Source organism: Podarcis tiliguerta (genome assembly GCF_965153285.1).
Source record: "Podarcis tiliguerta genome assembly, chromosome: 12".
NCBI classification, from domain to species: Eukaryota; Metazoa; Chordata; class Lepidosauria; order Squamata; family Lacertidae; genus Podarcis; species Podarcis tiliguerta.
The window spans coordinates 58,840,471-58,860,174 of NC_139545.1; the positions used below are offsets into that span (position 1 = coordinate 58,840,471).

At 48.0% G+C, this 19,704-nt stretch overlaps 3 protein-coding genes across 3 annotated transcripts; 1 reads left to right on the forward strand and 2 right to left on the reverse strand.

Moving 5' to 3' along the window:
- Positions 1-69: 69 nt before the first annotated feature.
- C8G (complement C8 gamma chain) lies at positions 70-16,760 on the reverse strand. Its single transcript, XM_083406775.1, has 7 exons — positions 16,490-16,760; positions 14,632-14,780; positions 13,558-13,628; positions 12,049-12,150; positions 10,801-10,902; positions 9,576-9,614; positions 70-276 (listed from the first exon to the last, which is right to left on the reverse strand). The coding sequence occupies exons 1-7, from the start codon at positions 16,631-16,633 to the stop codon at positions 257-259; spliced, it is 627 nt and encodes a 208-aa protein (XP_083262901.1). The 5' UTR covers positions 16,634-16,760; the 3' UTR covers positions 70-256.
- Positions 3,314-5,236, reverse strand: LOC310660984 (succinate--CoA ligase [ADP-forming] subunit beta, mitochondrial-like). The gene has a single exon (XM_083406648.1). The coding sequence runs from the start codon at positions 4,995-4,997 to the stop codon at positions 3,642-3,644; it is 1,356 nt and encodes a 451-aa protein (XP_083262774.1). The 5' UTR covers positions 4,998-5,236; the 3' UTR covers positions 3,314-3,641.
- Positions 7,012-8,902, forward strand: LOC310660985 (succinate--CoA ligase [ADP-forming] subunit beta, mitochondrial-like). Its single transcript, XM_083406649.1, has one exon. The coding sequence runs from the start codon at positions 7,222-7,224 to the stop codon at positions 8,575-8,577; it is 1,356 nt and encodes a 451-aa protein (XP_083262775.1). The 5' UTR covers positions 7,012-7,221; the 3' UTR covers positions 8,578-8,902.
- Positions 16,761-19,704: the final 2,944 nt, after the last annotated feature.

Consider the following 19,704-nt stretch of genomic DNA (forward strand, 5'->3'; position numbering starts at 1 on the left):
AAAAAATCAATAAAAATGTATATTTTAAAAAAAGAACGTCTTTAATTTTTAAAAAAGATTTATAGGCTCTTTTTCCTTTTTGCTGTATTTATTTATTTATCATACTTATATACCACCTTTATCTTCCAGGGGTCTTGAGGCCGTATACATTTCATCATCACAACAACCCTGTGAAGTAGGTTAGGCTGAGAGACAGCGACTGGCCCAGGCTCACCCGGTGAGATTCGAACCCTGGCCTCTCCCAGGTCTTGGTCCGTTACGCCACCACCTTGATATCTGTAGTGAACAAACACAGGCGGGGAAACGGCTGTGTATTTTTACTCGGTCAAAACAACGCCTTGCAATGTTTCCTCGTCAAAAGGAATATTACTTTATTCTGTTATTCGATAGAGAATGCGACACATCTTAACACCTTCCATCTCTCTTTCTGCCGTCTTGGTGGCTCAGCACACCTGGGTTCAAGTTTGTTTTAAAAAAAGGAACACCCCTCTTTCCCCATCTCTTTCCATGTTGTAACATCCCCTTACGATGCAATGCTGGATAGGTCCCGTTTCAATTTCCTGTTACTATATATAAAATTCCAGTCTGAACCGTATTGTTATAGGTTGGGGGGGTCAGTGTGGATGATCTCCTGAGTCGCTTCCAATTCTTGGGCTCCTTCATCTGTGTCAAAGTGAATTGCAGCTCCTCTCTGATCAGATATCCTAAGGATTGCCACTGTCTGCCTTAAGGTAGTCTCCCCTGGTGAAATTAATGTCTGAGACGGGTTTTGAGCTAGTGCACTGACCTCTGCACCAGCCCTTAGTCATGTGAGCACTAATTTCAGCAGGTCTATGCCGAGTAAAGTCAGTTGAAAAGAACCCGATGTGGATATTTCCCCCAGTGCTGCCCTGTAAGAATATTGCTAGACTCATTGTTCTTTCTGCATCGTTTTTTTGTACCTGCTCTTACTCCTTGTCTCACCTCCCCCTTGGTGACAGTTCTAAAAATATCTTCTTTTTTGGTGGCTTTTCTAACAGTGGCAAGAATATACTAGGGATATGCACAGTGCATTCACTTATTTATTTATAAAGTGTTTAGCTAAAAAAAAAGGCTTCCAGATCAATGAAATACAATCTAAAATAGATGGCATAAAAGGAAAGGGGAATGGGGAGGGAGGAGGAAAGGAATAAGCTCAAGTACTAGATCTTAAAGTTATAATGACCAGTTGGGGTGCAAACAGTGCAGAGAGCTTGGTGGAAGGGCTGCTGCAAGGTGACAGTTGTGGAAGAGCCCAAGGCAGCTCTGAGCAGCCGTGATAGAAACACCTGGCTTCCTTTTTCCCTCTTTCTGCTCTGCAGCCTCCTGGAATATGGGCATTTGCTCAGTGCCCTGTATGACTATTTCCAGCAATGTCTGCTTTTAAAATGTTTCAATCTAAGCCCTGATCCATAGTTTCAGACGGCATTATGCACCTTCAAACAGCCTTCCCAGACATGCCTATTTCTCCCATTGTTCTTCTGCATTCTGACTGCGAGTGCAAGAGAAGTGTTTTAGGGACACAGCTAACAACCTTTGGGGGGCGTAATATTCCAGCCAAAATGGCCACTCGTCAGCTTAAATCCTGGGCTCCCCAACACAGCACCATGGTAGTGAAATAAAAAAATTAAGGATAAATGTTCATAACTGCATATATAAACCACATGTCTGAAACCCCACAGAAAAAGTCCTGAAACCATTTTGTCCCTCCCAAATTGACCCCAAATAATTTCTCTGCAAGGTCGAAGGAAAATGGAAACACCTCCCCATTGTCTTTTCGTTCACAAATCCTGTCTGAAGGGTATGTCTGTGTATGAATAGGGTGAGCCTGTGATGTGGCTCAGGAAATAAGTATTTTGTCATTACAAAAGACTGGCCAGGCTCCCCAGGGTATCCAATCAAGTAAGCATTAAGAGGTAATCTGCCAGACAGGAGATAAACAACACACTCAGATTTCTGTTGTAGACCACCCTTTCTGTGATGTAGGTATGATGTCTCTGGGGGTGGTCTTGGACTCGAAGGCGGGCAATTTAAAATGTATATATAAGGGCGGGCACACCTTGGTTATGGGTCCTCCTCTTTTCCTGTGTGTGAAGGGGGCACCCTGTTGCAACAGTTAATAAAGATCAGGCTTGCTTTGCTTCTCAGTATTCTCTGGTTGGCCTCTGTTATTTTCTGCTACCGATAAAGAACCTGCAAAGGACTCTATAAGGGCTCTTGTGTCCCCCATAAGGGAATAAGGGCGGATTTTTGTTTATTACAGTAGCCTCATGCCCAGGCCCTTGGCCCCTCCCATTTTTAATTATTGTTTTTATGGGTTGCCTTTTTAACCAAGGATGGGGCTAAATAAAGTCATATTTATGTATATGACCACAGCTGTGCGGATGCTATTAGCCCAGAGATGGGAAGAAGATAAAGTCCCGACCAGAGAAGGCAGGCAGATCAAATTGACGGATTATGCCAAAATGGCCAAAATCACCGGAAGAATCAGAAATCAGGAAGACCAAAATTTCAATAAGGAATGAGGAACATTTATAACTTATCTTAAAGACCATTGTAAACAGTTTAAATCCTTAGTAGGATTGGAATATCACTCGTAGTTTAAAGGTGAATTTTGGACACAAAGGAGAGGTAAAAGATTTGGATTGTCATAAAGGATGCAGGAAGAAATGATTAACAGTGGGACCCACAAAGGGGAGGAGGGAAGTCTGGGAGATTCCTGGGAGTCTAGTTTCTATGTTGTATGTTGGATATGTGGCTGTAAAATTTTAATCTGAAAAACGAAATAAATACTTTAAAAATAATAATGAAGTGACTGGAAAGTGGGATGCAGGCATCTCGTGACCCCTTGACCTTCCCCCAGAATGTCTCTGTGCCCCACATGGGGCCCACAGGGAAGGAAGGGCAGGCAGACAAGCTAGACTAGAGGGATAAGGTGCACCGGATCAGGGCCGGGGCTTAGCTGAGGCCCCCAAACTTTTATTCAAGTTGGTGCCTTGGGGGGGGGGGGGGGCTTACAAAAACATATTCTACTAGTTTAAGTTGGTTTGCAAATGTATGTGCATTGTGCAATAGTGCATCAGATGTGTGTGCACTAAAATTCTGCTAAATTTTCAAGGGAACTTTTTGCAAACTGATGCAGACATGTGGAGAACTGGGAAAGAAAGGGAAAACGAGAAGCCACATTTGACAGATTCATCCGTTCTTCATTAGGGCAGAAAAAGTGTTGCTCACATATGAAGGTACGGATATTGCTGTCATAGATGTCCAATAATCAGGGAGAAAATTCCAAAAATCCAATTGATTGTAGACTTTTATTTGGATGAAACGTATTTTAAGATTTAAGCTCTTTTACGCTTGTTGAGGATTACATCATTTTTGTGGCTGTAAACTGGACGGTGGGGGAGCCTGCCATGAAGAATAAATTTTGGCAATATAATAATTTACAGGAAAATTATTATATTAGCAACTGTAAGTTAAAGATCCGATCCATTTGTGCTTATTAAACAACTCAGACCTTGACACACACACAAAACAGGGTTGGGGGAGATTATTGTGGAAAACTGAGACCACGAGGGGGTTTATGTGTCTTTTGCAGAAATAAGCCAGAAAAATCTGCTCCGTCAGGGTGGCAACTGGAACATAACATCCACTTCCGCTTCCCTTGCCAGGTTCATTATTGCCGAGAGCTTCACGGCCATTTTGGCGGCTTTATCCAGATCGTCGCAGGCCAAGATCCTCAGGCCGCTCTCGGCGATCAAAACCTTCGCGTCTTCGACCCGCGTGCCTTGCAACCGCATGACAATCGGTACTTTGAGATCCAGGTCTTTGACCGACATGATGATGGCGTTCGCGATGACGTCGCACCTCATGAGCCCCCCAAAAATGTTGACCAGGATGGCCTGCACGTTTCCGTTGGACGTGATGAGCTTGAAGGCCTCCGTCACTTGCTCCACGGTGGCGCCGCCTCCGACGTTGAGGTAGTTGGCCGGGGTTCCTCCGTAGAGCTTGATGATGTCCATGGTAGCCATCGCCAAGCCGGCGCCATTCACCAGGCACCCGATGTTCCCGTCTAAGCCGATGTAGTTGAGCTCCGCATGGGCGGCATCTCTGTCTTCCTCCGTCACCTGGGTCCAGTCCTGCAGGTCAAAGATCTTCTTCTGGCGAAACGCCGAGTTGCTGTCGAAAATGATCTTGGCATCCATGCACATCACCTTCCCCGTTGAGTCCTCCACCAGGGGGTTGATCTCCACCATGAGGGCGTCATGCTGAATGAAGAAGTCATAGAGCTTCATCATATTGTCTGCAGCGTCGTACGTCAGGTTAGAAGGGAAGCCCATCTTCTGGGCAAGCTTCAGGGCCTGGTCGTTCTGAAGGCCTTCGATAATGTCGACGGGCTCCTTGATGATGGCCTCAGGTTTCCCCGCCGCGATGTCTTCAATGTGGACGCCCCCCTGGGAGCTGGCGATGATCACTGGGCCCTGGAAGGACCTCTCCATCATGATCGCAAAGTAGTGTTCCCTCCGGAGGTACCTGCGCTCGCAGATGAGGACTTGGTTGCAGATCTGCCCCTCTTCTCCCGTCTGCTTGGTGAAGATCTTCTTGCCAATCATCAAGGAGGCGATCTCCCGGGCTTCTTCCGGAGAATAGACGATCCTCACTCCTCCTTTCAGGCCGCCCTCAAAGGTCCCTTTCTCCCGCCCTCCTGTCAAAACCTGCGCCTTAACCACCAGGTCCATGGTGCCCATGTCTCTTGCCACCTGGTAGGCTTCTTCCGGTGTCTTCGCAACCAGTCCGTAGGGAACGGAAACGCCGGCGTCTTTCAAGAGCTTCATGCACAGGTACTCGTGCAGAGACAAGCTCCTTTGTTGCTGCTTGGGCAGCCCGTGGCTATTGAATCCTGGGTTCCCACCCAGCACCCTGGCCATGACCGCCCTCCCCAGCAGCTTCACCATGCTCACCGCCTGCCTGCAGATCATGGAGGCAGCTTTCACCCACTTTTCCCACTTCTTCTCCTTCCCAGACTTGCCAACTGGCCCCTGGAGAGAGACTTCCCAAGGTTCCTTTTCCAACAGTCCACCTCCCTGGCCTTCTCATTGGCCAGGGCAAAGAGTTCACAGTGACATCATAGAATCATAGAACTGTAGAGGGGGAAGGGACCCTGGGGGTCATCCAGTCCAGCCCCCTGCAATGCAGGAATCACAACCCAGTGCTATAAGAATTCTAAGGTCCCAAATCCCCTTCATGGATCACTGCCTTGCCGTGGCGAAGGGGCTTGAATAACTCAGAGAAGCTATGAGCTACGCCCAACTATAAAATAAACGCTCATAAATGTACAAGGCAAACACATACATAAGTATATAAACCATATGTCTGAAATAGTACAGGAGAGCAGTCCTGAAGCCATTTTGACTCTTGCAAACCATTTTTACTCCCAAATTGACTTCAAATATTTCTCTGCAAGGAAGAAGGCCGTCCCTTTGTCTTTTTGCTTACAAATCCTGTAACTTGTGTATGAATAGGGTGAGCCTGTGGCCTGGATTCAGGAACTGATGTATTTACCATCACAAAAGAATGGCCAGGCTGCCCAGGTAAAGCAATCAGTGACCATTATCAAGTATCCTGGCAAACCGGATTTCTGCTGTAGGCTGCCCCCTTCTGTGATGTATGCATTATGTTTTTGGGGGTGGTCTTGAGCTACACGGTGGGCAATTTCAAAAGTTTATATAAGGGCTTGCGCACCATTGTTGTGGGTTCCTCCTCCCTCCTGCGTGGGGTGAGCGGGAGACCCTGTTGCAACAGTTGATAAAGATGAGGCTTACTAGCTGCTTTGCTTCTCAATATTCTCTGCTTGGCCTCTGTTATTTTCTCCAACCAATAGGGAACCCGCGTAAGGATTCTGTACAGGCTCTGGAATACCCCATAAGGGAAAAGAAGCAGGGTTTTTTATATAACACCAGTGACTGCAGAATGCTGCAGCACAATTGCTGATGGGAAGGTGGCCTTGCCAGCACAACACACCTGTGCTGAGAGATCTGCCCTTGTTGCCCATTTGCCGCTGGGACAAGTTAACTTTATTAGGGCATGCTGAACTTTCCAACGTTCACATTCCAAAACTGAGGGGTGCTAACAAGTTGCAACACAGCTTGGGAATTCAAAAGCTATTTTAGTTAAATTAATATAATTAGTAAGCGAAATATATGTAGAACTGCGTAGAAATAACTGCCAAGTACTTGCAGTTTTATTTTATATTGATTATTATTTATTTAGCATTACCTGACATTTTCAGAAGGTCAAATTAAAGTTCTTTGGTTTTCCAAGGGAAGTTTGTGTGATTTTTAACCAAACGTAGATTTACCAAGCTAAATGTTGTCCAGTCTCTAAAATAACAGCAAGCTTTAATTCCTCACACCCAAAAACATATTTTTAGAAATTCTCACTGAAAATTTAAATAATTAAGTTTCACCCCCTAAAACGACATGCCCAATAGGCATATGTACATTCCTTGGTAGAACAATAAACTCTGCACTTCTTCAGGGTGGGGAAAGTAAATATTGCAAACAAACATCACATCCCCTCCTAAAGGTAAAGGCAAAGGGACCCCTGACCATTAGGTCCAGTCATGACCGACTCTGGGGTTGCGGCGCTCATCTCGCTTTACTGGCCGAGGGAGCTGGCGTACAGCTTCCGGGTCATGTGGCCAGCAGGACTAAGCCACTTCTGGCGAACCAGAGCAGCGCACGGAAACGCCATTTACCTTCCCGCCGGAGCAGTACCTATTTATCTACTTGCACTTTGACGTGCTTTTCAACTGCTAGGTGCCCAGGAGCAGGGACCGAGCAACGGGAGCTCACCCCGTCACGGGGATTTGAACCGCCAACCTTCTGATTGGCAAGTCCTAGGCTCTGTGGTTTAACCCACAGCGCCACCCGCATCCCCACATCCCCTCCTACCTACCCACAAATCTTGAGGGGTGTCCCACTACAATAACATCATTTAGACACCAAAGAGGCGTGTCCGGTCAGGGTGGCGATGTAATCGTGGAATCTTGGCCCTAGCCAATGAGAAGGCAGGTTGAGGACCGTTAAAGAAGGAATCTTGGGAAATGCCCTGCACCTTAAAAGGGCAGTTGGAAGGTCTGTTGGAGGAGATCTGAGCAGGAGCAAGAGAAATCTCCAAAGAAGGGAACGGGAATCGCCCCTCATGATCTGCCGGTGGACCTTGCGAGTGGCTGGCCTGATGGCCAGAGAAGGTTGCCTGGTGTTTGGCGGGAGCCCAGGGTGGTTTAAAAGCCTTGGGCTGCAAACACAGCAGCGGAGGCGCTTGTCTCTGCATGAGTACCTGAGCATGGGGCTGCTGAAAGAAGCCGGCGTTTCCGTTCCTAACGGCCTGGTGGCCAAGACGCCGGAAGAAGCTTATAAGGCAGCGAAAGAGATTGGGACGGAAGACATAGTGGTGAAGGCGCAGGTTTTGGCGGGCGGCCGGGGCAAAGGGACATTCGAAGGGGGCCTGAAAGGAGGGGTGAAGATTGTCTCCTCTCCGGAAGAAGCCCGGGAGATCGCCTCCAGGATGATAGGCAAGAAGCTCTTCACCAAGCAGACGGGACAGCAGGGCCGGATCTGCAACCAAGTCCTCGTCTGTGAGCGCCGCTACCCGAGGAAGGAGTACTACTTTGCCATCACAATGGAAAGGTCCTTCCAGGGCCCCGTGCTCATCGGCAGCTCTCAGGGGGGTGTCAACATTGAAGACGTGGCCGCCGAGGACCCCGAAGCCATCGTCAAGGAGCCCGTTGACATCGTGGAAGGCATCCGGAAGGACCAGGCCCTGAAGCTCGCCCAGAAGATGGGCTTCCCCGCCAAGGTGGCGGATGAGGCTGCGGACAATATGATGAAGCTCTACAACATCTTCATTAAGTACGACGCCCTCATGGTGGAGATCAACCCCATGGTGGAGGACTCAACGGGGAAAGTGATGTGCATGGATGCCAAGATAAATTTCGACAGCAACTCGGCATTCCGCCAGAAGAAGATCTTCGCGCTGCAGGACTGGAGCCAAGAAGACACGAGGGACCGAGAGGCGGCCAGCGTGGACCTGAACTACGTGGGGTTAGATGGGAACATCGGGTGCTTGGTGAACGGCGCCGGCTTGGCAATGGCGACCATGGACATCATCAAGCTCCACGGAGGGACACCAGCCAACTTCCTGGACGTCGGAGGTGGTGCCACAGCTGAGCAGGTCAAAGAGGCCTTCAAGCTCATCACTTCGGACGACAGGGTCCAGTCCATCCTGGTGAACATTTTCGGCGGCATCATGCGCTGCGATATCATTGCGGAAGGGATCATCATGGCGGCCACTGAGCTGGAGCTAAGCATCCCAATTGTCGTGAGGCTTCAAGGGACACAGGTGGAGGCAGCCAAGGCCTTGATAGCAGAGAGTGGCTTGAAGATCTTAGCCTGCGACGACTTGGACAAAGCTGCTGAGATGGCCGTGAAGCTGTCGGAAATCATGACCTTGGCAAGGCAAGCTCACCTGGACGTGAAGTTTCAGCTGCGAACCTGAGGGAGTACCAGGTCCTCTTGGCTCATGTGCCCAACCCATTGCAGAATTCCGCTTTCAGTTGGTTCCCACCCACCCCAAATTTTGTGTGTTTTTTTCACTTAATAAGTACGTTTGTTTCTGGTCTTTAAGTCATGGTTGATAATTAAAATTGTCACTATTCATATGAACGTATTATATTGCTAATATTTACTGTTTCTTATGTTGCAGTTTTTATTTTCTCCAGTTTACAGCTTCATAAATGAAGTCAATTTTAACAAGTTTGTTTGTTGTCAAACAGAGTTTGAAGCTGAAAATGCAGTTATCCCTAATAAAAGTCTGAAATCAATTCAGTTTGCATCCCTGATTATTTGGCTAGAAAGTCTGCGCAACAGCAGAGTCCATCTTCACATTACCTCCTTGAAGTCGAAAGGGATCTTTGATATTTCTACGTTCTTCAGCAAGATGAATAAACTCAAACATACCACGTTCTTTGTGTGAACAGGCTATTTTACACTTGGCCTATTTGAATCAGCACTTGTTTTACCGTGATTCTTGAGTTGCCACAGAAAGTCCTGTAGTTTTTCTGGTTCTGATTTACTTTCATTTACAGTGGTGCCTCGCAAGACGAAATTAATTTGTTCCGCGAGTCTCTTCGTCTAGCGGTTTTTTCGTCTTGCGAAGCAACCCTATTAGCGGCTTAGCAGATTAGTGCTATTAGCGGTTTAGCGGCTATTAGCGGCTATTAAAGGCTTAAGGGATTAGCGGATTAGCTGCTAAAAGGCTATTAGCGGTTTAGTGGCTTAGAAAAAGGGGGTGGGGAGCAGAAAAAAATCTCAAGACTCGCAAGACATTTTCGTCTTGCGAAGCAAGCCCATAGGGAAATTCGTCCTGCGAAGCGCATCGAAAAACAGAAAACCCTTTCATCTAGCGGGTTTTCCATCTTGCGAGGCATTCGTCTTGCGGGGCACCACTGTATTTACTTATTTAGCAGGGAAGACACAGTTGAATTTGCAACTCACCATTGAGGATGTGGAACTGGTCAGCCGAGTCGCAAAACCCTGAGGGAAAGGACCAAAGGAAGAAAAATGAGCAATTATCTCAGTTGTGGAGAGTAAAGAAAACCTGCTGGGGAACTCTAACCGCACCCAAACATAAGATTTAATCAATGGCAGCAACATGGCATACCATGATGCATGAATTTTTTTATATATTGAAATTAAAGGGGGGGGTGAAAAATCTACAGCCTGGAATCTTTTGCAGCATCACAACTTTATGATGATAAGGGGACTCAGCTTGCGGGGCTCTGCAAAACATGGGGTTTTCACTGCAAAACTGTTGCCAAAACTTGGCACCAGTTTAGAGTGATTTGAACACTGTCGGATTTTTGAGTGTCAGCCTCGTATTTGAGATATGGATTACTCAGATTTGGGGTGCTGCAAAATGTGGGGTTTTTGCTGAATAGCAACAGCAAAACTTTGGCACACGGGGGGGCATGCCAAATTTTGGCTTTCGTGGTTAATTATCTGGGGGGGGGGGGAGCGGTAACCTCATGGCTTTTAAAACCCCGAATGGGCCCATAGCCTTTTGTGGGTGTGAAACGATCTCATACTCATTCACTCCTCTCTTTTACGTTGAAAGTGCTAGCAGCCGGGGACTTTCTAAGGGCAGAACGTGAGCCCTTGACTGCAGCCTCACCCCATAACGCATCATCCATTGAGGCATCCAATGGTGTCAGGATCCGCAGGGACCCCAAATCCAGAGACCTGTCAAGTCCACTATGTCACCCAAGAATAATGGCACCCACGGGATGGACCTCTCTGACAGAGGGGGGCCTTTCCCCATCACTTGTGGAGGGCCAGGGGACTTCTGCATGTTCAGTATTATGTATTCAGGGGTCTGTGTTTGCCTGAGCTTGAGTCTGGACTAAGAATTCTGAGCTCCTGTGTTCTGATTCGATACATGGTGTCCAATCACAGAACACTTCAGGATTTGGGCCTCTGCCATTGGCCCTTGAACTCTGAGTCGTGATTCGCAGCTTGGAAGTTTAGACAGCCAATCACGTTGGGAGTGGGAGTGGCCCAGGCCTTCAGAAATGTATATAAGCAGTTGCTTTGCCCCTGTTTCCCAGTTATGTAGTTCTAGAAAGGTTCTTGCTGTTATCACTATGTCCTGCCTCGTGGGAACCTACCTACTCTTCACTATCCCAGCCGGACCCCAGAAATTATAGCCCCATCCTCTACTCACCATAGACAGGGAAGTAGTAGGTCGTGTCCTCGTTCAGGCCTATGCCAGCCACATGCTGCTCAAATTTAGCCGTGACGGCGTCGTTCACCCGGACGGCTCGTCCTTTCATAAATTTAAGTGAAGCGTTAATGCTGTCTTTGTTGCCTAAGCAGCTGACAGGCAAATCACAATTCCCCCCTCCTACCCATGGAAAGGTCCAGTTCTGCAATGTCTGAAGTGAGTATGCGCTGCTCTGTCAACAAGTCTCTTGGCGTAAGTCTCTGCTCCTGGAATGCCTCTGGCGTGGATGGAGAGAAGCCTAGGGCAGTGATTCATACAGAGAAGCAACGGGAAACCTTGGGGCAATTTGCCTGCATCTCTGCAGGGTGAGCAGCTGAATGCAGACCCTCCGGGTGTCCCAATTTCCTAGGGACAGTCCTGGAACTACAGAAGCCGTCCCAGTTTCTGATTTGATCCCACTGTCCTGCTCGCCCCTTTTCCTCCACATCTCGGAGAACAATTGAAAGTGTGAAAACAGAGTCCTGTTTCTATGGAAGGAGAAGCAAAAGTCTACCCCTAGCATTTAGCACTTTTGAAGTAGACTACCCCTGAGCCGAGGGACGCGGGTGGCGCTGTGGTCTAAAGCACTGAGCCTCTTGGGCTTGCCGATCAGAAGGTCGGCGGTTCGAATCCCCGCGACGGGGTGAGCTCCCGTTGCTCGGTCCCTGCTCCTGCCAACCTAGCAGTTTGAAAGCACGTCAAAGTGCAAGTAGATAAATAGGTACCGCTCCAGCGGGAAGGTAAACAGCATTTCCGTGCGCTGCTCTGGTTCGCCAAAAGCGGCTTCATCATGCTGGCCATGTGACCTGGAAGCTGTATCCTGGCTCCCTCAGCCAATAAAGCAAGATGAGTGCCACAACCCCAGAGTCATCTGCGACTGGACCTAATGGTCAGCGGTCCCTTTACCTTTACCGCTGAGCCTGGGGGCTCCATTCCTATCCTGGCTAACAAGGGCATAAGCAGAGTCCTGCTGACCGAGACCACAGGCAAACTGGGCCAGTGTCCTTCTTGCCACTGCTTCCAGGGGTCTCCCAAGAGGGGCTTGAAGACCTTTCCTCGTTTTTGCCCCACCACTGATACTTGGAGGTGCACTGCCTCTGTAGGTTCTTTTTAGCTCTCAAGGCTGAGCTTAGACAGAGCTCCCCCCCCTCCTTCAGGAATGTTTCCAGCCCACCAGAAACATGCACAGCGATTCCAAGGAGTCCTCACCATAAAGCTTCGCTGAGATCTTCCGGGCTTTCTGGTAATACACGATGGCATAGCTGCTATAATCCGTTTCCACCACCGCCACGTCCACAGGGCTGCCACGGCCTGCGGGGGGAGGGGGGAATACACAGAGCGCCCTAGGTCAGCGCATGGAGAAATGGCGCTTTGCCTGCTCCCCTGCAAGCAAAGGGGCTTCTGAGGTGCTTTTACCCCTGTGCCTTTAAAGAGCAGCACAGCAGGCAGAAATCCAACAGGTGACATTCCCCCAGTATAGAGACCTGGTGGAGCAGAGTTTGGCTTGCTTTGCGGAATATATAGCCCAGTTGCTGGTTGGCTGCTGAAGACACCAGATAAGAATGGCATTTTGAAGTAGAAGATTTATGGAAGTCTGGCCGTGCCAGCTTACCAAGGATGACTCCCTTAAGCATAATAATAATAATTATAATAATAATAATAATAATAATAATTTATTTATTTATTATTTGTACCCCGCCCATCTGGCTGGGTTTCCCCAGCCACTCTGGGCGGCTTCACTAAGATGTCACACATTAAAAACTTCCCTTAACAGGGCAGGGACTTGTTATCTATATAAACATAAACCTCAGACTACAATTCTCCCTTTCTTTTAAGTATGTAGGTTGTATCTATGTGGGCTTCAAAACTTTAGAAGCGAGGGGGGGGGCCTAGAAGGGCTGGACACACGTCAAGTTGCAGGCTGGACATCCAGACAGTTGCATCCAATGCGTGTTTTGCCAGCTACCCTCTGCTGATGTTTGTAGCGTATTGATTGGATTTTATATGAATTCTTTGTCCGTAAACCCTATAAAAGTTCCAGGGGGGTAACACACACACACCCATCCAGCCTTTGTGGAAGGGACTGCACTGAACCTATTTACTGCAGTAAATAAACTTTTGGACTCTTTCTTCAGCCCAACTCAGGAGGAGTTAATGGCACTAGTGAGACAGCAGATTTGCCCTGCAACATCAGGGCAGCAGAAGCATTACGACATAAACCTTCAGCTCCACCCAAAACTCCCTTAGCCAGCTCTACTTTATTCTATAAATGCTCCTGGCAACATGGGAATGATGGTTGTGCCCAGGGTTGCTTTGCAGGAGTCAGCAAACAGCTGTGCGCCGGTCCACCGTCCCTCAGACCTTGTGGGGGGCTGGACTATATTTTGGAAAAAATACATGAACGAATTCCTATGCCCCACAAATAACCCAGAGATGCATTTTAAATAAAAGCACACATTCTACTCATGTAAAAACACACTGATGCCCTGACTGTCCATGGGCCGGATTGAGAAGGCGATTGGGCCGGATCCGGCCTCCGGGCCTTAGGTTGCCTACCCCTGCTGTTGTAGAGTTGTAGGGGTTGTAGAGATATCAACTGGGAGTGCTTGAAACATGTGCAGTAGTAGAAAAGCTGGGGATTATTGCTCAGGGGAAGGGGGAACTGGGAGAAATGTGAGGGAGGTCCCCATGGGCAAAACCACCCCAATCCTCGCCCACCTTTCAAGAGGAACCTGCCAGGAATCTTGGTGGGGAAGAAGGTTTGCTGGATGTTCCAACAGACGCCGTCCCTGCGGAGATGGAGGAGAAGACCAAGCATTCAGGGCAGTATTCCAGCGGCCGGTCCACGTCAGGCCGGATCCTGTTCCATAGGCTGTTTGCCTAGGAACAGCCAGCACCAGAAAAACACATCCCTACTTCCCCAGGAAAAAAACAAAGGCATTGGCTCTATGTGCGCATGTAATAGTTGCTCGAAAGAGCATTCCTTTGGGTTACCACATTTATACCTCACCAGATTTCCTCCAAAGGTGACAGACATAGTCCTCCAGGGAAAAACTTTCTGACAGTAAGAGCTATTCGACTGTAGAACGGTCTCCCTCGGGAGGTGGTGGAATCTCCTTCCTTGGAGGTTTTTAAGCAGAGGTTGGATGGCCATCTGCCAGGGATGTTGTAGCTATTGGTGTTTTGCAACTTTGACCTGTTGCAGGACCTTAGCCAGACCTTAGCAGAGCATACGCAGAGTTCCAGAAATCAATCAGTTGCAGGCAGGATGGACGAAGCAGGAACAAGACGCTGCTACCAGTAACTTGGTTACTTACAGGTGATTATTGAAAACAGCAGACTCTGCAAGTTACTATGTACAAGAACAGATGCGGATCTTAACTAGCTCTCTCTTAACAAACTCCAAACGACTCTCAAAACACCACACTGACCAACAACACTATCCAGTCAGTAAGGTCATAAGTCATCATGCCTGTGTGACACATCAACCAATGGTAGAGCTGTATCCAAGATCCCATATCTCTAGGCAGAATAACTCCTCTGCTCAGTCATCCTTGGCTTTTGGCCACCTTCTAATTGCTTTGTGTGAAGCTGCACAGAATGGCATGTAGTAGAAAAATCCCAACAGTAGCTGAGATTCCTCTAATGCAGGTGGTTGGAGTAGAGGAACCTTGGGGTCCCTTCCAACTCTACCATTCTATGATTCTTGGGGACCAACAAAGAGGATGACCTTTCCTCCACACCCCATTCATCTGGGCCCAGCGGATCCCGCCGGCTTCCTCGGATACTCACAGCGGGCGGAAGGTGCTCACCAACAAGGATCCCTGAGAGCTTGCACCACCCACTGAGACCACCAGGTTGGTTGCTTCAAGCCGGTGGCTGTTCTCACTCAAGTAGCTGCATTGTGAGGCCACCCCGACCAGGAACCATTTCCCAGCAAACTGGAAGAGGGGAGAGAGAGAGTCAACTTGGGACAACCTAGGAAAAGCAATGACAAACCCTGACAGCATCTTAAAAAGCAGAGATGTCACCTTGCCAACAAAGGTCCGTATAGTCAAAGCTATGGTTTTCCCAGTAGTGATGTATGGAAGTGAGAGCTGGACCATAAAGAAGGCTGATCGCCAAAGAATGGATGCTTTTGAATTCTGGTGCTGGAGGAGACTCTTGAGAGTCCCATGGACTGCAAGAAGATCAAACCTCTCCATTCTGAAGGAAATCAGCCCTGAGTGCTCACTGGAAGGACAGATCGTGAAGCTGAGGCTCCAATACTTTGGCCACCTCATGAGAAGAGAAGACTGCCTGGAAAAGACCCTGATGTTGGGAAAGATGTCGGGCACAAGGAGAAGGAGACTACAGAGGACGAGATGGGGGGACAGTGTTCTCGAAGGCACCAACATGAGTTTGACCAAACTGCGGGAGGCAGTGGAAGACAGGAGTGCCTGGCGTGCTCTGCTCCAGGGGGTCACAAAGAGTCGGACATGATTAAATGACTAAACAACAACAAAAAATTTCCATCGGAGAATGTTGAGGGGGTGTATATCAGAGTAGGTCCTCTGAAATGGATGGATATGAGTCTGACTTCAGTTCATTAATATCAGTGTGTATCCTCTTGAGTAGAACTTGGTTGGATACAGCCCACTGAATGTGAGAGGGTAAATAACACTAACAATATTGTTGAGCGATTTTAAAAAATAAGATTTGTGTGGATGGGGGAGTTCGTTTTTTCGTTCCTCCAAACCAAGGATATCCAACCTGATGTCCTCCATCTGTTTTGGACCACAACTTCCATAAACCCCACCTACAGGTCAGGGATGATGGGAGCTGCCCATCACCACCTGCAGGTCACCCCGTTAGCCTTTTCTGCCCCAAATCACACTGGAAAGCATAGACAACTTGCAAAAGCATTGAGTCTTGTAGCACCTTAACAACCAACAGATTTTTGGTCCCTTGCGTTTTAAACTTTGTCATGGGGTGTGACAGGTGGATTTAAATTATCTAAGCTAAATGGAATTACTTGGCATGGATCAAATTTAGAATTTGAGAACCAAGGTGTGGCATATCCCGCCAGTGTGTAAATATCACATTATGGAGCGAGGTTCTTGACAAGGCACACAAGCTCAGGGGTGTTTTTTCAAGAGGTGGGGGTTGCTGGGAGGGAAGTTCCCACCTGGCTTCCCCTTCACCTGTGGACCCAGGACTGAGGACGCCTTTGTGACTGGCTTGACACCTGCCAGGTGTGCAAAACAGAGACAGAAAGGTAAAGCACAACGCTGTAAGAAACGCCATCATGCAAGAGGAGGGCAGGGACAGGGTCCAGATTGCTCCAGGGCATTTGGACAGAGCTCTTTCTGGAACCTTCCTTCTGATGCAGATATTAAAGAGGATTTGCTGTCAACAGGGGATGAACGAAAACCCTTCCGGTGAGATCCAGGAGCACCGGCTGGTGCGACAGGGGAGGAAAACACTCCGATTAATATCTTGCAGCCACCTTTAGAAACATCCTGGAGGGTAAAGAAGCAGGGCATTCCATGACATCACAGCATCTCAGCCAATGATTGAGAGGCAGTTTTGGACAGCTCTAGCTCGGCTATCTTGCCCCACTCCAACCCCAGAAGAAATTGTGTTTCCCTTTCCAAATCCATCTGCTCACCTGGCCAAGATCGAAGTTGGCCTGGACGGCAATCTTGTCGATGGGATTCTCTGGGGCTGGGCGTTTTTGGGGGCGCCGGGCAGCGCCGGGTGCTGCAAGGAGCAGGGGGAGCAAGAGGACGAAAGGGAACGAGGTGGGACCCATGGCTGGACTGAGAAGAGCTTGTGGGGCAGGAGAGCAGGGGGCGAGAGCTGGTCGGTCATTAACCAGCCCTATGAATCTTCCTGGAAGTCCGAAGCCAGGGCTGACCCAAAGGGAGCAAAGTCTCGCTAGCTTGTGAAATCGACGCCTGTCAGCAGACGGCAGAGACTTCCCTGGCGCCACCATGAAAAGGGAAGTGGAGCAGAGGTGTGTACACCTGTCTTATTCTGCTTTAAAGAAAAATACAAGTGGTCTGCATAGATTGTCCACCCCACCTCCCATCCCAGGATCTTCATGGCAAGACCTCTGGTTCTCTACAAACCTGGAGGTTCCATATTGCCTTCAAACAGTTACCATCAAGGCTGCCTTTCCCCCATGAAATTTGCCTAATCTCCCCTCCCCTTGACAAAATGACCACAACCTTATCTTGTGGCAGTGAGTTCCATCAATTAGCCTAGGCGTTGTGCTGTGATGTGCCTGCTTTCGTAAGGAGTCCTGCAGACATCAGACCAACATCTTAATTTCCCACAGGGGTGTGTCAGATGGCCAAATGCAGCCTTGGCCGACCGGGGGGGGGGGGGGGGGACCACAGCTCCTGTCATTCCCCCAGCAGCACATCTGGAGGCCACCAGCTTAGCCAAGGTTACCCCAATAGGAAGGCTGCGCACAAGGCAAGATGGCAACAGCCCTCCCCAGTTTTATGCCTCCGTTTCAGGGCTACTGAGATAAGGCTACATCTAACTCCCCATTCCTTTTCACACAGTGGACACAGCTGGACAGGTGTTGCCGCCTTGGGGGAAATAGCCGCTCTCCACAGGTAAAGTACCTTTGGAAATGGAGGCTCCGTGGAGATTACTATTTCTTTCCCTGGCGATTTTCTTCCTTGTTGCAAGAGGGATAACGGATTTACTTCTTTTTCCCTGTTACAATTGACTTTAATATGACCAGGGTGGAACAAAGGTTTTGGTGGGAAATGGCAGAGTTACAGTTCAAGCTCAATTCTGAATCTGAACCAAGCTTTGGTTTGCACAGTGTAAACAACTCTGCATTTGCTCATTGGTGTACCAATGCCAGGATATTTGTGTTATCGGCAACTCTCTCTCCCTCTCTGGCCATGGTTAATTGTGCAATTATAACCTCTGCCCATATCTTTGTCTCATGGCCTTCTGACCTCACAATTCACAATCCTTAGCTCTAAAAAAACAACAACAACTTGTGCATATCTTTTTTAAAAAAAAAGTATTGCAAGGACTGCTGCTGTTTTGTGGAAACATCCCATAAACACAAAGTTATGAGAGAAAAACTGCTCCTTTTCCCTTATGGGGTACCCAAGAACCCATATAGAGTCCTTTTGTAGGTTCTCTATCGGTAGGAGAAAATAACAGAGACCAACCAGAGAATATTGAGAAGCAAAGCAGCTAGTAAGCTTGATCTTTATTAAGGCTGTTGCAACGGGGGGCTCCCCTCACACGCAGGAGGAAGGAGAGGAACCGAGAACAGTGGTGTGCAAACTCCTATATAGACTTTTGAAATTCCCACCCTCCAGTTCAAGACCACCCCCCGTCATACATACATCACAGAAGGGGTGTATCCCAGGACCACCTCCCCCAATACATCATACATACATCACAGGAAGGGCGGACTACAACAGAAATCTGAGCGCATTGTTTTTCCCCCCTTGTCTGCTAGGTTGCTTGACTGGATTCCCTGGGCATCCTGGCCACTCTTGTTACTCTATTCCTGAATCCAGGTCACAGGCTCACACCCTATTCATATCTTTAATGTGCCCTTAAGACAGGATTGTGAAAGAGACAATGGGGAGATTTCCTATTTCCTTCGACCTTGCAGAGAAATATTTGAGGTCATTTTGGGAGAGAGAAAATGGTTTCAGGACTTTTCTGTGGGTTTCGGACATGTGTTTTACATATTTGTATGTTTGCTTGGTACATTTATGAACATTATTATAGATAGATAGATAGATAGATAGATATGATATATATATATATAATTATATATATATATAAATAATATATATATATCTATATATATATATGATATATAGGTTTTGGTGTCCTCGGGTGTCTTCCCGTGTAAAAGTTGGGGTGTCTAGGCGACGTTTCGACGAGGTCTCACTCGTCATCTTCAGGCTGGTGCTTTCGGCTTCTTGTTACTGGAACAGAGCAGGATCTCAGTGTTTGAGTTCCTATAAATACTGTTGAGGAGGTGTGGTGTATAGCCTCCAATGTTCTGGGCAGAGAGGAGGTTCCCAGGCTAGTGTGCCTTTTCTTCTTTTGTTCCTTAATTACTTGAGGGATATCTTGAGTGATTTCTTGAGTGATTTCCTGAATCCCACTTAGGTGGGTCATTAGGTGTGGATTAGTTGCTAAAGCCTTCGTGTCTTGAACTCTTGAACTTTGTGAAGAGTTTTTCTGAGAAGATGGCTGTACTGCACTTGGCTGTGCTCTGGCTTGGCTTCGTGTATAGGGGCGAGCTGTGGTTTTGTGGCCTGTGCCAGCCAGATCTGTGTAGGGATTGCAGGGGGGTGCAGCATCCGGAGGTGCCACCCTGGTTTGGCTACTGGATGGTGTCTGTAATTTATCTGTGGAGAGGGTCTGGGTTTGGGTCTGGTGTGGTTGATTGGTGATGGCGTTCTGTGTGCCTCTGGATCTGGTGTCAGATTTTGTGGGGAGGGCTAATTTCCAGATGTCTGGCAAGCGGGATGTGTCGTCACGCTTGTTCATGTTGTGAGGGTGTTTCTCTATCTCGATGGCTTCCATGATTATTCTCTTGTGGTGATGTTCCATGTTAAAGAGCAATTTGGAATCTGCAAAATTAATTTCGTGTCCTGTTTCTTTCATGTGTTGGAAAAGAGAGGAAGTTTTTTCTTCTTTTTTGACGGCATTCTTGTGTTCTGCGATCCGTGCATTTATTCGTCTGTTTGTTTGTCCAATGTACGTGGCTGGGCAGACTTTGCAGGGTATTTCATAGACCCCTTGGTTTTCCAACTGAATTTTATCCTTGGGGTTTCTGAGGATATTGGCTATTTTTTGGTTGGTGCAAAAGGCTGTTTTGAT